The sequence below is a fragment of the Stegodyphus dumicola genome, chromosome 6 (assembly GCF_044657685.1).
Source record: "Stegodyphus dumicola isolate Sdum_Otavi_A_Nest chromosome 6, ASM4465768v1".
Lineage (NCBI taxonomy): Eukaryota > Metazoa > Arthropoda > Arachnida > Araneae > Eresidae > Stegodyphus > Stegodyphus dumicola.
The window spans coordinates 201,050,144-201,067,888 of record NC_140773.1 but is presented as its reverse complement, the minus strand read 5'-3'; the positions used below and the strand labels follow the sequence as shown (position 1 = coordinate 201,067,888).

General features: G+C 30.9%; 1 protein-coding gene across 1 annotated transcript in view; it reads left to right on the top strand.

Annotated features, from left to right (window-relative positions):
• The window catches only part of LOC118182287 (meiosis 1 arrest protein-like), a 49,267-nt gene that overhangs the window by 14,728 nt on the left and 16,794 nt on the right, over nucleotides 1-17,745 (top strand). Inside the window, exons 4-5 of the mRNA XM_085819716.1 lie at nucleotides 4,218-4,492; nucleotides 5,992-6,147. Of these exons, the coding sequence (XP_085675842.1) occupies nucleotides 4,218-4,492; nucleotides 5,992-6,147 (431 nt within the window). The remainder of the gene's footprint in view (nucleotides 1-4,217; nucleotides 4,493-5,991; nucleotides 6,148-17,745) is intronic.

Here is a 17,745-nt window from a genome sequence, read left to right as displayed (position 1 = left end):
GTTCAAATGCATTCAAGAAAGCGGTCAAAATGGATTTTACGTTGATATATGATACCCGAAATTTTTCGCTATTACAGTGCTTCCTTTACTTCATACAAGAAAGTATAAAAGTTTTTTTTTTTTTTTTTTTTTCAGACGAGAGTCTTAAATGCTTCAATTATTCACGTAACACAGGGTCAGAAATTTGAAGACTACCAACGTTTTGTGACAACTGTTTACTCCCTGTGCTAAGCATCCACTACGAATAATGGACTTAGAGCTAGTTATAAGTCATCAGTAAAACCTGGTAAATTGTACTTTACACTCGACCTAAAATTAACGAAATTTATAGAAAGAAACATACTGGAGCATTTTGCAATTCCGGCTGTTGAAGAGAATTTATCAATGAAATCATTGCTTCCTGCCTTCATAGATCTAAATTTGTAAAACAATTGTTGAGGATTGGATTATTTACTTATGGCAAAGCACACGAGGGCTATCTGCCTAAAGGGACGGATGCCTTCGTGGAGAACTTTCTAAGGGAAACTGGCTCGTATACACGTTACACATGGGGAAAACCACGAAAACGCCCATGCAGCCAGCCCGTTCGCGGGATTCGAACCTCGGACCGAACTACCAGTGGTCAGCGTCTTTACCGCTCGGCCGCCGGTGGGCCGCACAATTGTTGAGAGAGAAGAAAGGTGAATGCTATTGAATGACTCTCGAAAAGCCCAGATTATTGGTCTAGGTCTGGGATGGTTAAACGTTTTCGATTAGTGTACCAGTTAAATTACGGTTTATTATTTTCAGGTGCCCAGGAGCCACTTGTTATGTTTCTTTTAAAAAAATGATCTTTAAACCCTGCTTTGATTTTAAACTATCAAATTACATTTTGTAACTATATTTGCAGTGTAGTTATTAACTTGCATCTAATGTAAATTGAATAAACAATATTTTGAAATTATTTCAGTTTAATACTAATATAAATTTAATACTAAGATAAGTGTTCTAAAGCGGGCGACTTTTATTATAAGTGAAAAAATAAAATAAAAGTAATCAGCGTTAGATTTTTTAAATTTTTTATTGTGTGAAACATAGGTGTATTAATACAATTCAAAATATATTATTAATTGCCTTTATTTTTTCATTTAAAAATGGTGTCTTCTTTAAGACGCTTCCCTTAATATACACTTTTTACTTTTCAAAATACATTAATATTATATACAAATACTACATTCAAAAACTACATGTATTTAATCCCATTTAGTTCGACACTTGTTGCTTAACTTTATTACCCATGTCATTTACATTTGGGTCAGAATTGAAAGGCAGTATCGAATTTGTTATCTTTAATAACACACAAGATTTACTTAAATCTCTACCAATGTGTTTTCTTACAGTCGATTTTTTAGACGTTCATTGATGAAAACATCTGCTCTCAAGCGTATGAAGAGCAGTAGCGCAACTGCAAAATTAAATTGCAAATTTTTCATGTACTGTTACAAATTTTTTCATGGTCTAAAAGTTTTATGGGAGATCGTCCCATTATTCAAGGATTAAGTTTTCTAACTTTTGGATGCATATTTGGAATCTGGTATACTCCATTAAATTATTAGGTGCGCCATTTAATTCGGCTAGGATGATGGCTAATGCCGGATAACTACCCTAGCACAGCTAGGAGAAAAAGTACTTACTTCAAGCGTTGCTGCCAAAAGCTATCTGCATAAAACTTTAAAAACTTAAATATTAATTTTAAATGTTTCCTCGTGTTTGAAAAATTTGTTCCCGTATGTAGAATTTTCTTGAAACTCTGTCAGTTTAATATGTATCTGTGTCGTGACACCGAAATACCTGCCACAAGCCGCCTAGTGGCACACGTACCATAAGTTTGCCATCTTTGGTCTAGGTTCTGTTGAAGAACTTATGTATATTCTTGAACAAAATACTAAAGAGGAGCCCTCGACCGAAGAGTAGCTATATTTAAGTGTATAATATTACATTATATGTATGTGATACGTTACATCTTGAAGGCTGAAGCAAATTCATGTTATCTTAAAACATAAAAGTGTTCCAATCAAACATGAATCGTAATGATTTGCGGTTTCTCTCTTGCAAACGCTATGGCTTAATATTTTTCTCAAAGACTTGATTTGAGAATACGTTTTGTTATAAATGCTAATTTCATTTTATTATAAAGTTTGTTTTTATATTGCCAAGTGTGTCACTAATTGAAAAAATAATTTTGATAATTTACTTTACCTCATCACATTAAAAGATTTTTCGTGTTAATTATAAAGTAATTTGGTTAGGGTCTAATGGAAAAATGATTGTAATTTTATTGCAGAAATGCAGTAAAATGAATAAAAATTTGCTTTTAAATGCATAAGAACTAATGAACTAAGTGAAAAAAAGGCCATGCTTTGAATGTATAGATTCTAATTATAAACTGTATTACTTTATAATTAATTAAGCTACGTTCTTATAATTTGGAACCTTACTATTACTTCTCTTTTTGGGAGTTCTCATTAGGATGTAAATGAATATTTAAGTTGGATTTTTAAAGTTTTATACAGATAGCTTTTGGCAGCGACGCTTGACGTAAGTACTCGTTCTCCCAGCTGTGCTATGGTAATTATCCGGCATTAGCTATCTTGCTAACCGAATTAAATGACGCACCTAATAATTTGAGTCGAAACTTAACTCTCCAACTTCGAGTAAATTTGAATTTTAAATCCAATTTTCTGTTAATTCATATCCCGCAAATAAGGAAGATTTAGTTCGCAAGCGCAAATCGTGTATTTGTTCAGATTAGAGCTTTTATAGAAAGGTTGTTTAAACTTTCTTAGAACTCTGATGCAATTTCAAAAAGGGAACTTGTCGGTCTTAGTAGGATAGAATAACATTTAGTAACTTTAGCAACTTTTAGTAATTTACATAGAGTAATCCTACAAAATTAGCATCAAAAGGAGGAGGATGCCTATAATAAAGAACGCAATCATATTTGGTTTTGTAGTCTTTTTTTGATAATTTTTGGATCCTTGGATTCTATGTCTGATTGTAAAGGCCCTTATTTTGTTCTAACCAATTATTCTTATTTTAAGAAACTTTCCTTTCCCTTCTGATTTGAATTTCCTACCACAACGCAAATTTAAATGACGTATATGCAAATCTAACTGAATTCAAAAATAGTATTTAAGTTGCAGATTTTAAGAATTCGCAGCAGCTGAGTTAGTTCTGAATTTATGCCGCGTGTTTGAAAGTAGCTCTGTAGCTGAATATTTGGTGCTAGTCATTTACTCTAGATTAGATTGATATTTTAGGCTCGGCTTTGCTGCATGCAGCCGATTAAGCGGTTTAGATTGAATAGCAGACAGACGTGCATCTAAAATTTAATCCATTGTGATGGTACATACTATTTTGTGTTCGAGTTACTTAGCCACAAGTGGTGGTTGATTTGTGAGCACCGAGTGAGTGCCTGTTCTGTTCAGTTTAGTAAAATAAAAGATTGTTATAACCTTCGTCTGTAGTCATGTGTTTTCTTTCATGACATAGCGAGAGCTCGCTACTTCATGTTACAGTAAGGATCAGAGAGTTCGCTATTTCATCTTTATCTTTTCTACTTCATCTACAGTTTATGCTCGCAAAATAAACAAGAAGACATAATGTTTTTTGAGTTCAGCATTATATTAAATTACAATAATAGAAATGCTCATAGAACATGACTGTTTCCTTAAAACTGAAGGTATTTTAAAACAACTATAACTTTCCTGGTTATCAGAGTGCATATATAATTAGAAGATAGAAGAAGCTTCGTATGCTTAGAGTTTCGCGTTTGTATTTAAATCATTCTGTTCATTTGATGTCGAACAAATCTGCTGGTGTAGATTAAAAATAAATGTTTCGGACGCAATTTTAATTTATTAGTAATTTGATGTCTAACTCTAGAAGAACGTATTTTTTTATTCATCTGAGTTAAAGGGATCAATTATATTGCTACTGATTTTTTTAGTTGAAAGATCATTCTATTTACAGTTCTAATGTTAGGACTGAATCTCTTGAAGTGTGAGAAATTAGCCTACCCAAAACAAATTATTAATCTACACTGTATAGATTCATTATTACTTCGTTATGCACTTTGCTATTTATAGTGTAATTAACTGGTAACTGTAGTATAGAGGCTTATCCTAGAAAATTTTTAAATAGATTTAAATCTCAAATAAAAACGTCATTTATTTTAGCTCCCACACGATGTTGGAAATTGGATTGGGATGAACTTGAGCAAAACCAGAAAAGATTCTCATCTGTCATTCGATATCTTCAAGAGCAAGATTCAGTTTTATTAGCAAAAAAGCATGCACCACACACCACACCCGCAGAGAAAACTTTGCCAACCGGATTTTTTGTTTTTTTTCCCGCTAGAGAGGCTTTGCTAATTAAGTCCATAGCCGTCAATGAACTTTTACTTCCTTTCAGCGAAATTCCAGGAAAGGAAACACCAAATGGTACAGAACAGGTAAGAAAACGTTTATTTATTTTTAATCATTAATTAATTGATTAATTTTATAATGAAATAACTAATTTTTAGAGAAGGTAATATTTGATTGATGGCATGCATAGGTATAGCGAATGAAGCAAAAGAATTATCTTTAAATGATTTTCCAACCTGTGAATAAAGACTATTTTTTCTTTTAGTTTTTAAAATATAATTTTGCTCACTGAAGCCATTTTAACAGTGTTATCATTTCATTGTGCAGGCTGAGTATTTTTAATCAGAAATGTTGAAAAATTTTTAATTATTTGTATTATCGATTTTACAGTTGCGATAAGAATGCGCTACACTGAACTTTTCTTCTAGATGTTCGAAATCATTTCTTTTATGTAACAAATTTATCATGCTCTGTTTTCAACGATTTTAAGCAGTGCTTAAATTCAGCAGCACTCTACCGAAGCCCTTTTTCAGTTTTCGAGTGAAATCTTAATTCCAGCTGAGCATACCGCAGCTTTAAAGAAGACATGCTGCTAACAATTTAGTATTTTGTCACATAATTGTATAAGCAGAAAATTATATTATTAATGAAATATTATGTTTAGCAATAAGTAAAACTTATACTGATGCTAGCAACTGTGTCACGTCTTGTGTTTCTCTTTATTTGCTTTGCAAACATGAATGGTCCTGAATCGGAACAGGGAGCTTACTCAAGCTATGTTCAAGAAGAAGGTGTGAAGTAGACAACACAAGCAGGAAGGGTATACGAAACCCTTTATTTTCAATCTTTTACAGGATCTTCCGATCTTCGGAATACAGAGACCAACCACTTGTGGTCTGAACGTAAGAATATAAAAACTATTAACTAAAACTCTAACTAAAAGCTAACTTTGAATTAGTATACAAATGCCTAGCACTAAGACTGGCCTTTATTTAAAATGGTTCGTATGTAGTACGCCGAGCTGCTTAAACTACAATACGTTTGCAATTATCAAGAGGGCTAAATCCCTGGCCTTAAAGGCAACCAGCAACCGAGTGAAAACTCGTAAAACTACAGTGGCAAGTGGCTTGCTTCCTAAAACTCCTTCTCTCTGTCGCTTGGCGGCCGGAAGTAGAAAATAAGAAGTGATAGTACAGTTTTAAAATAAAATAAATGTTAGTAAAACTTAGGATACTGACAACTGAAAGTGCGTAAAAGTTTTCCTGGGAAAAGCAAATTAGAGAAACCTCTCCCTATCAACCTGCTTTTCCTTTACTAAGAAGAAGGTATTTATTGATTGCACTCATTTGGTCGGAAAGGATTAAATGGATTAGAAGCTGAAACAAAGAAGCAATTTTTTGTGACCGAAAGCTTTTCAAAGAAAATTTCATAAGTATTTATGTTGCTTACGTACTCTTCAAAAGATATGTTTAAGCTATACTTGTTAAGTTTTCTACCGGCATTTTTTGCAGTTATGCTTTTGTGCATTTATGAAAAAAATTATGAAATTTTAGAATTTTTTTATATTAATTTATTTATTTATTAGGAAATAAGAGAATGCCTCGAAAGTCTAGAGCAAAAGGACATTTACAACCCGCTTTCTGTAACATGCGGACTGTATTCTTACTTATCATCAACAATATCAAGAAGTAAAGCCCGACCGAATACTAGTTTCGTGGTGCCCATCATGACTGGAAATACGGTATGCAAATTTTACTTTTCCTATTCTTATAATCGAAATTAAAAGACTAGGATAACGTAGATATCATCTCTTTTTGAAAAATGAAGTAGATATTAAGAATCATTTAAAGAAATATCTATTAAAGAAACATTTCACAATGTCGAGTCAATTAGAAGCATGTAATTTGAAGCCTGAGAATGTATGTATATTATAAAATACGCATAAAAGGTTTTTTCGCATCATATGCAATTTTTTATTATATTTTATTTGCATATGCAATTTTTTTTATTATATTTTATTCGCATATGCAATTTTAGTGCTTTTGCTTTCTTCATTTTTAAAGTTTGCTTTTTTGAGCTTTAAATATTCTTAAAATAATATAGCATGTACCTAATTACATTTATTTTGCTCTATTTTAATGTTCTACTTACAAAATACATGCAAATAAATACTGAGGAGTAAAATTTCTTTTTGCTTTTAAATTCAATAATTATCTGTAGTTATTATTATTATTATTATTGAAATGGATATAGGGAAAGAAATATCTTTGCTATTTTAAAGGAGTATCGTCCGAAATTTTGTTGCATTTGGCCTAATTGTTTTAATGAACTAGATTAAGGTTAAAAAATATGGTATATAATATTCATAAACGATTATTAATAAATTAAGGCTTGATTAGAACGAAAAGATTTTAAGTAATGCTTTTTACAGGAATAACACAAACTTAATATATTTATTAGGTATTTTATGCTTATTAACCAATTATTATGATTTAAACTTTTATTATATAACTTCTCCTTTACATAATCCTCGCTAGAATGCAAATTAGTTTTTTTTTTTTTTTTTTTTTTTTTTTGTGTGTGTATTTAAGCTGAGGGTTTGAATGTTCATATTAGAGCTTCTGACAGCCACATCTTGCTGTTACTTATTCTTTCCAAATCTGCAGCCCACCAGCGGCCGAGCGGTATTGTCGCTGAACATTGGTAGTTCGGTCCGAGGTTCGCATCCCTCGAACGGGCTGGCTGCATGCGCGTTTTCCCCATGTTTAAGTGTATACGAGCCAGTTTTTCTTAGAAAGTCCTCCACGAAGGCATCTTTTCCTTTAGGCAGATAGCCCTAGAGTGCTTTGCCGTAATCTCAATAAACCAAACCAAACCTTTCCAAATCTGCTAAGTTGTGTTCCGACTTTAGCATCTTTCTAGTCGATGTCTAAAATTCGCGCCTTTAAATATCTGAGACGGCTTGAGTAGTCTATTTCAGTGGTCTCAAACTGGCGGCTTGCGAATTGCAGGCGGCCCCGAAGCAATTTTAAGTGGCCAGCCAATATGTTTCATTTACATATTTGTTCTCATATAGTGCTTACAGATTTCGATATAGTTTTCTTTTAATACAGTGCTTATACATTTCAATTATTCATAAATTCATTGAGCAGTGGTTTGCAATACAGTGTTTATTAAGAAAGTAGAAATATTCTAGCAAACATTTCAGCTGTCATTACAGCGACTAAGAAGCTAAGGGAGAAAAGGACATTAATCCTATCATCTCAGGAAAGGCCACTTTAAAATATAAATAAAAACAACATTAGAAACATATAAATTGTGCTTATATGTGGGAATGCTACTGAATGAAAAAGAAATGAAATGAATGACTTAGGCAAACTCAGTCACATGGTCAGAAGCTTGGGCGGTTGCCCTATCCTGTGTAGAACTGCGTAGGGAAGTGAAACGTTGAAGTATGGCTGACATGTTGGTGTGGAAGGGAGGGACAAAGCAATAGCCATTTCCCAATCCATGAAGTCATTCAAACGAAGATATACACCCAGAGTGAAATTGACAGAGCAAAAATAGCATTTCATACGATGAGCAGGTGAGAATCGATAAACAATTAGGGTAAGAAATAACAAATAGGACAGAAAAACACATCAGAATGTTCAGCAACACGTAAGACGTCCAGGGAAAATCTTAAAAATCAAAAGTAAGAAGTTGGTGTAACCGGTAGTCAAAAAAGCATGGCAATCAGTCAAATACGGTGGAACAAGTTTATGGGAGGCTGGAAAGTGAGTATAATAACAAGTAGAAAAGGCATTGGATGTGGGCAGAGTTAAAAAAGGAACCCAGTACTTTTGAAAGAGTTTGCCGAAAATGTGTGAAATTAAAAAAACAAAAACAAGTATAATTAGGATAGTGTTTAATGTGTAGTAAAAGTATTACCTAAAGGTGCAGCAATGCTACACTAGGGCATTTTATATTAAAAGCATCTGTAATATCATAGTCCATGAGTGGGATAAATTCGTTGTTAGTAAGACTAATCACTAATCTTACTGGAATTTTTTTTAGCTATTCTTGCTATGAAAGCACTAATGCGTTCAACATTTAGTTCGTCATGAATAGCAGAATTTCTAATAAACCATCTGCTTTTAGTAATTTGTCTTATGTGACATTCTGAGGACTGTGTAGTCCATTAAATTGTGTATCACTAAGAAATCTCCAAACGGGACAGACATAAGTGATGATGGGCCGCAGCATAGTATTGTACAGGAGTAAGTTATTGTCAAGAGAGAAAAAAAAGTTTCAAGAAATTTAGGGGGGGGAGTGAGATTTTAGAAACCCGAAACTTATTAATAATATGCAATGTGTGGGATTCATAACAGTCTTTGGTCCAAATCACACCCAGAAATTTAACCTGCTTGGTCCACAGGATAATCGTGTTCTGTATATTAATGCTAACATTGATATTCTTTTCCTAATGAAGAGAACTGCTTCAGATTTATCAAAACTGATTTTTATTTTCCATTTAATGAGCCAGGACTCCAGTGTATGTATATGTTTTTATAATGACTGTGGGACTGCAGAGATGCATTTTGCGCCAGGATAGCAGTCTCATCTGTATACATGGCTAATGTAGTGTTAGGTAATTGTGGTATATCGTTCGCATAAAGTAGATAGAGGACAGGGGCCAAGGAGCGAACCTTGCGGGACGTCCACAAGGACTTTCCTACTTGTGGAATATGTATTATTATAACGAACCACAAAGTGTCTACAGCTAGGTAATGGAGCCCCTGTTCTCTGGTTAACAGTAAAGATAGGAAATAATGATGTTAATGATGTAATCTCAGTCAGAGTGATTAATTTGTAGGTAAGCCCCTGCAGCCACATACGATCAAAGGCTTTCGATATATCAAAGAAGAGTGCTCCAGTCGTTTCATGATTTCGAAGATCTTGTGCAATAAATTCTGTCGCCTGTAAGTGTTTCTTTCGGAATCCATGCTGTTGAGGAATAAGGATTTTGTTGTCATCTATGAAGCTGTTGACACAATAGAGAATAACTTTTCACCAGTTTTGCTGAGTGTGGAAAGTAAGCTAATCGGACGATAAGCAGCCGCGTCAACAGGGTTCTTTCTAAGCTTCAAAATCGGAGCAATTATGGGAGTCTTTCAGTTGGTCGGGTAATGTTGGATCTCAGTCATAAGGTTGATAATTTTGGTGAACTTGGCAAATCATGTTCACACCTATTTCCTTGATAATCTTGTTACTGACTTGATCCAGCCCAGACTTTTCAATGTTATGTTTTCTCTTTTCAGTATAGCTAATCACCTCTGAGGGCATGACAACAGGAATGTTGTTTGTGTCTGTTCTTGAAATGAATTATGTATGGAGTAGTGAAACAGTATGTTCTATTTGGGGGGGGGGATATGTTGTGAGTGTAAAATTGAGATACGTAGTGATTTGCTAGAGACTCAGCTTTTTGGTGTAGGATATTCTAGTAGGGCTGTTAAGGGGCAGAATGTTTGTGTTGCGTCTTTTATACTTAGGAACAGCATTCCAGACAGAACTATCGTCCGCTGAAAGTGATTCCAAGTATCTGGTCCAGTCCATTTGTGCTTGCTCTTTGATAAGGGTCCTGACTTCGTGATTGAATTTATTCATGATTCTTTTGTTCTGCGGACAACGTGGTCTTTACCAACTTTTTCTAGCATAGTTTCTTTTTTAATTAGTTCTCTTATGGTAGGATTTTTATATCTTTTTTCTTCTGCAATTTGTTTGTTATTTTTGGTGAGTGCACAGTGTAATTCATTCGTAAATTCTTTAGACAAATTATCTAACTCGTTTCTCGTATATATGCTTGAAGAGTTTGCTGTGTGTCGTCTAGAGCTTTGGCATACCCTTTCCAATTAGTAATAAGGGTTATTCTGTGTATGTACTGTAGTTGTTAATACCGATCTCCGTCATTAATAGATTCAGAAGAAAAGTTCCGAAGAAAGTCCATTCATGTTCTCAATAAAAGTCGGAGCATTAATATTTTTTAGCAGAAAGAAATCAATGAGGGCGGAAATGGAATGAACAGATTTACGATGTCAGTCAAATGAAAAAGTATTATAGACATTGTATGCTTGCATGCCAGGCTACATGACTGGCTTTACACTGTAAAAAAAAATCTGTAAAGTTACTAAGAAAAGTCGTGGAAACTGGGATGCCATGGATTATTTGAGTAATCAAAACAGGAATATTCTTAGTAACTTTACAGAGATTATACCTGTAATGGTTACAGATGTTTGACATGTAATGTTACAGGAAGTTGTTCTGTAGGCATAACAAAGTTTTTGTATGTTGATTACCGAAGCATATGTCTGTAAAGGTTACAGATCAAAGATCTGTAATGTTACAGGAAATTATCGTGTAAGTATAACATGTTTTTCATATGTGATTTACCAATGTAAACATCTGTAAAGATTACAGGAAATAATAGTGTAAGTAGATCGTAATTTTTGAATGTGAATTACTAAAGGGAATATTTGTAGATTACTAGTGTTCTGCTTGTAAGGTTATTGCAAGTGATTATGTAAGAACATGTATTTTCATGTGAAATTTTAAAGGATATATATGTATTGCAGATAATTTATTTAAAAGTTCTTCCAAATAATTATGCATATAGAACATATTTGTCTTATACAAAATACAAAAATGATGTATTCTCAAATATTAAATATTTTGATTGTAATATTACTATAAATAATTACCCATGTAGAACATATGTTTTATGTGAAATGTCTACAGCTACTGCTTGTAACAAAATATGCTGCATTTATTTATTTGTGGGGAAAGGGAAGTTATGTAACTTTAAATATTATTAAGTTTTTTTTTTAAGGAAAAATACCTTAGATTTTCTAAAAGATATACATTTTCTTTCAAAATATTCCCAATGTTAAAAAGAAGCTCAAATTTTATGTTTTTCTTACATCTGCATTACTTTCCTTTATTGAATTTTAAGACATCTCAAAGTTACATATGCATCATGAAATAGCTGGAAAAAAAACTTGTGTATTAGACTTAATGGTTTTTTGGCAATAAATTAGTAATGTTCTAGAATTCCTCCGCTGAACACTGGTAGTTCGGTCCGAGGTTCAAATCCCGCGAATGGGCTGGTTGTATGGGTATTTTCATGGTTTTCTTCATGTGTAACATGTATATAAGTCAGTTCCCCTTCGAAAGTCCTCTACAAAGGCATTTCTCCGCTTAGGCAGATAGTCCTAGTGTGCTTTGCCATACTTAAATAAACTAAACCAAATCATTCTCCTTATACCCAACAGTGTAATCTAAAGAGACTGCAATTGGATATGATTACAGTAAAAAATATTTTAATGAAATTGTTTCAATAAACAATTCTAAATATTTTTTCAAATTCTAAAAAAAATTACTGATGTAACTCAACAATGAACTTAAATTCAGTTATCACAAGCTATCCAAAATTATTTTCATGCTTAATTGCATTATTCATTTAAATTACAACATATAATTCTTTTAGGCATAAATGCTTTTTAATCTCTTCTGCTACTGACCATTAATTGAAATAATAGATTAATTAATCGGACAGTTGTACAGGCATTTTCCCAGATTTAAAACTTTATTAATAAATTACATTCTTCTTATTGAATACAAAATTGAAGAATTAGTTAGTCCTAAATTTAATTTTTCAAGTATTCCTTCTACTAAAACATTTATTGCCTACAGGCAGCCAGACAGTAAGCTGAACACTAGCATTTGGCTCTAGATTTAAATCCTAGAGAATGGGCTGCCTGTGTAAATGTTTGTGTAACATGAAGTTTTCCTTAAAATATTCCTTTCCTTGGACAGATGGCCCTCTCTTGCTTTGTCATATTTCAAATAATCAATTCAAGCATTTAATGTAGGTATGACTTCACAACTTCGTCCCAAATTCTAACTGAAAAATTGAACAGAATCCCCTGATACTGTGTCTATAATACATGATGAATATATATAGAATGATCTTAAAAATTTAAGGAAGAAAATATAACGTATTTGGAAATGCCTTGATCCTATAATTATATTTTTCTCTGCTATGCCTAGAAAATTAAGAAAAGTAGACTTAAGAATGTAAAAACTGAAGATAAAGAATTCAGCATTAATAATTGATATGATAGTAGTAATAAAATAAAAATTTTTTAATGAAAAATTGATAATGCATAATGGCTCCTTAAAATTTTAATTTTCTATCCTACTATTAATGGAACTAATTTATCACTATAATCAAAATGACTCAGATTTTCTTTAACTGATGTCAAAAATACGATGATTATTTCAAAATTCCTGTGGATGATTTAATTGTTCTCAAAATTTTCTATTCATTTATTAAATGCTTCAGATTAATGTTTTTGTTATTATTTCAAACGACTTTTTAAATCTTCGGGAAAAATGTTTAAATCTTCATTCAACAAAATTATATTTTTAGATAGATTTTTATGGAATAAAAAATTCTGCAAGATAATATTCATTCACACAAGATATTAACTTAGTATTTGCTCATTACTTTACAAGTATTCGATGAAGCCTTTTAGTGTAACATACAGGTTACATAAGGAACCATTTCATTTTAATGTAATATTCCATAATCATATATTTTAATTCAAAAAATATCATATTTTGAAAATATTGGATATTGCAATGCATTTCACTCCTAACATATACAGCTAGCGTGAAGATCTATAATTAACAGTCAATATAATTCATAATAATGAATTTCGTTATGCATAACTACATCTTGCAAGATTAGATTTAGTTGACAAAAACTATTAAAGATAATATAAAAGATCTATTTGGTTCCAGCAATTTAATGCAGAAATGAAAATACTTTTAATACCATATATTAGTGGTTCTCAACCATTTTACCTTTGCTAGATCATGCCTCTCCTCCTTACCCAACTTGAAAAATAGATGTACACTTATTTTGATTTTATTATATTTTAACGTTTTTATAAATTAAATAAGAAAAAGGTATGGAAAATGTTGATATATACAAAAACAGATCTTATATTTAAAATACACAGAAAAAAATGACTTATGCTACAATGAATCTTCTATTGTAGATCTTGAAAATTGTACATACTGTGAAAAATGAATGTGACAAACAAAAATTGATTTAATTTTGCACACAATTCTTTTACATGCATATCAGTGAACACTGGGGGGGGGACTCTTTATTCCAATACACAGAATATAGAAACAAAAATAGGTTTATTTTTATTTGAAAACTATCCAAAAGGAAAATAAAATAAAAAAATAGGTAAAATTTATATTATTGTTATTTTTAATTAATCATAGTTGTGTAGGTGCAGTCCTCTTCTTCTTAGGATTCAAAGCATGGCTCCTAAATAAAGAAAAAATCACATTCGTTAGAAGTACATAACATATTCTAAATTTGTTATGTGACATTTTAATTCAGAATCTCTTCATAATAATTGCATGCACTTGCACATATTCCAAATGATTTAAATCTTTTTTAAAATTAAATAATTAAATTGCAAACAAGATTCCTTTTGGTCCTTTCATGAAATCATAAATTGCATGTATCATCCATTTTTGAAGCAAAAGCAGTACAAATTTAAATAATTCATTTGCAGAAAATAATTTGAGGTTTATTAGATATTTACTATATTTATTTGTAATATAAAATAAATCTGTAAAGTAGTTTTAATAATGACCAGATTTTTTTAAGATTAATTTCTCTAGAAATTGAAATGTATTAAGGTAGCACTTCTCAATCTGTGGATCATACAGCTTGCCCTCGTGGTCCTCCGAAGTTTCCACAGGAGACAAAAAAATTTAGTTGAAAAATCTCAGAGTTTAAAAAGTTACATATGACAATCATCTATCACCTTTTTTCGTAAGATAGACATTTTATGAAATTTATTATTGGTTACCCTACTTACAGACTTCCCACTCAGTCTTAGCAGTAAAAGATGGATTTAAAACACTATAACTGTGGTACTTACCACCATATATCCAAATATACTATCATATATCCACTAAGACTGTGGTGTTACCATCATATATCCAAATATAGAAGAGCCATGCAAGAATTACAAATCATCCTTCTCATTAATAATCTTGAAATATTAGAAATATAACTTTTCTTCAATGGGCTTAATTATAAAATATAACGGATTTTAATTATATATCAAAAATATAAGTGTACTAGTAGTAATATATGCTAAAAAATTGCTTTCAAAGGGAACAGCAGCAAGGTGATTCACAAATTATGATAATTCACATAATCTATATTCGAAAAAAGTTTGAGAAACGCTGAAACAGGAGAATAATTAAATTATGGTTAATACTGGTAATTTCAGCCATATGCTTTAAGCTTGATGATCAACATTAAAAAATTCTCAGAAAGTGTTAGATCAAAAACTACTTTTCCACATAATATGAACTTATACGTAACAGCATTTAATACTTAGCTCACTGGCAAAATATACAAAATTTTGAAATGCAAGTATATATATATAAGGCCAATAATATAGTTATCAACAATTAATGCATGAACTTCAATACTTACACAATTAACAAACACATGAACAATGATGTTACATGCATTCATCCTCTGAATTAACTAGTCAGTTTGGGTATTTTCTATCTTAGATGTCGCAAAAATTGATCGTGGATTTAATATTTTAAATGTTCCTCTCATAGACATTTTAATACTTGTATTTTTTACATAGAGTGTCATCTTTAGTTTTACAGATATTCATTTGTTCACTTATTACGATTAAGTTTTACAGACAGAACAGATGATACCTGATTACATTAAGTGGTATTTAAGACAGAAACTTACTTACTGGTACTTAACACAGTTGCTAGAAAAATATTACATAGTGAAAGACAGGTTACAAAGTCAGAATCTGAAAACTTATTGACTTACACTAAGCTATTTAATGCTTGAAATATTTATGATTAGATAATATCTTTTACATCATCAATATCTAACAGTGATATGATATACTTTAAGTATACAGTAAAACCACTCTATAACTTTTCCATAATTTTATACAATTTTGATATTTAATGGAGGTGGTTACTTCACAAAGCATGATTCTCAGTGATAATTAATATCAATGTTTGTATCACCAGAATACTTGACATAATCACTTAAAGAGGTATAGTTGCTAAGGAAGGTTTTTCTATACTTCAAACAATGGTTTACATATTTTAAAAAGTATATTTTTCTGACACTGTTATTTAAAAAGTGTATAACTCCTTCTACTCTTAAGCATAAAAATTTGATATTTTTATGCTTAAGAGTCATTCATTTAGTTGTAACTTACAGGAAGATATCTTAAATGTCTAAAATGTTTTAATTTATGAAAAACAGCAGTTAGAGTATATTGAAGGGTGCTCCCTGTATTATCAAGGGATATCAAGGGATATCAATATGCTTTTACCAAAACAAGCTTTAAGGCATACTGTCAATTACATTTTAAATTCCAGTGATTTTTCAACACTAGTTCAAATACTCTAAGCATATGTTTGCATAAGTTACATAACTTTTGCATCAGCAAAATTTATAACTTAGCAAATATGAACTATGAAAAAAAATATCTGAGCTTACCTTGACCCTTGGATTTACTAAATCTCTGACACTTTTAACGCCACAGAAATTCGATGACCGAAAATACGCGATGATTTATTTAATCTGGTTTTAAAATGGGTCATTTTAAGTTTGGCTATATCAACAACTTATATTACTCAGTATTGTTGGATAGTGAATTTGTAATTCTTTTTCATTCTTGAAATATATACACATGACAGAATTGGAATAAAAATTTTAGGTTTTTCAGATGAACTCATAGATTGAACTAATTTGTTGAATTTTATCAAGTAGTTCTTAAAAATACAACCAACGATTAATTAAAACCAACTGCAATTCAAATGGATACTCTTTGTCAAAAAGGAGCAGTAGAACTTATTTTAAACATTCAGCAATAAATAGTTTTCTGAATATATTTTTTTAGCGTAACGGCAGTTTCAAACATAATAAAGAGAACAACATTCATTCTAATGAGGATAATTTTGAAAATAATTCACATTAAAATATATCTCAAAGAGATTTTTAAATGAAAAAATGACACAAAAGAATTATTCTCAAACAATACATGTTATCTCAGATATAGAAGAAATTTGGCATTGAGCTGAGTATTGAAATTAATATATGCAACTGACGTATCATTACTTAAATTTCCATGATTTGATATTGAATGCTATAACTATTAAATATTAGCAAATTCATTTTATAATGAACTTTGCACCAAAATTTATAGAAAATTTATAGTAAATTTATATGTAAATTTACATTGTAAGTACTAGAATGAATGTTGTACCATTTTATTAATATTTTACTTTTCAACAAGCATAAAGGAAAAAATAGAATTTTTTTTCTTTAATGTTCCTAGTATGTTACATCACTGTTAAAAATATGTCAAAGTCATGGCATTTCGATTATTGCTTTTTGTAAATGTTGGTTATAATGTAACTTAATAGATGCTTTATAAGTTGGTAAAGACTGTCCTGGATTAAAACTATCTTTAACACAAAAAATAATATACATTGAATACTTTTACAAATATGTAATTGCTATCCGACTATATAATCTTTTAAGGCGAACTTATCGCATGTATTAATGAAATAATATTCCATTTTTAATGTATGTTAAGTTATTTTGTCGAATTTTTTAAATATATTACATTTATTTTTTCTTTTCCGTTGAGATTAATAATAACATTCATAGTGTAATAATGCTCTGAAAAATATTCTAAAGCAGTTCACGCTGGGATTAATGATAACATGTATGGAATAATAATGTTACATCTGTCAACAAAATGAAAAATATGAATATTCTAACGCGATATGTTTTAAAAGATACATAAATATTTAACATGAGAAATTATTAGACTATAGATAGAACATTAATATTAAGCTTATTTGTTTTTAAACTAACACATTAACAAATTTGTTTCTGTTTATAAATATGAGCAGTTTAACTGCAGACACCTGCAGATGTAACGAATAAAAGTTGTTATTTTACTAAATGGAACACAAGCTCTGTGATTTGAACTCTAACAATAATTCAACACAGGTTTATTTAGGAGCATTAGAATTATAAGCTAAACATTAAAGGAATTTAATTATAGATAGTGTAAAGAACATAACAATTACATTACATAAAATTAGTAAAATACACGTCAAACACTATTTCGAACTTACCTCGACCATAGCAAAAATAATGGCTAACATGGCGACTATCGTTGAACTCTCCCGCTAAGACGCT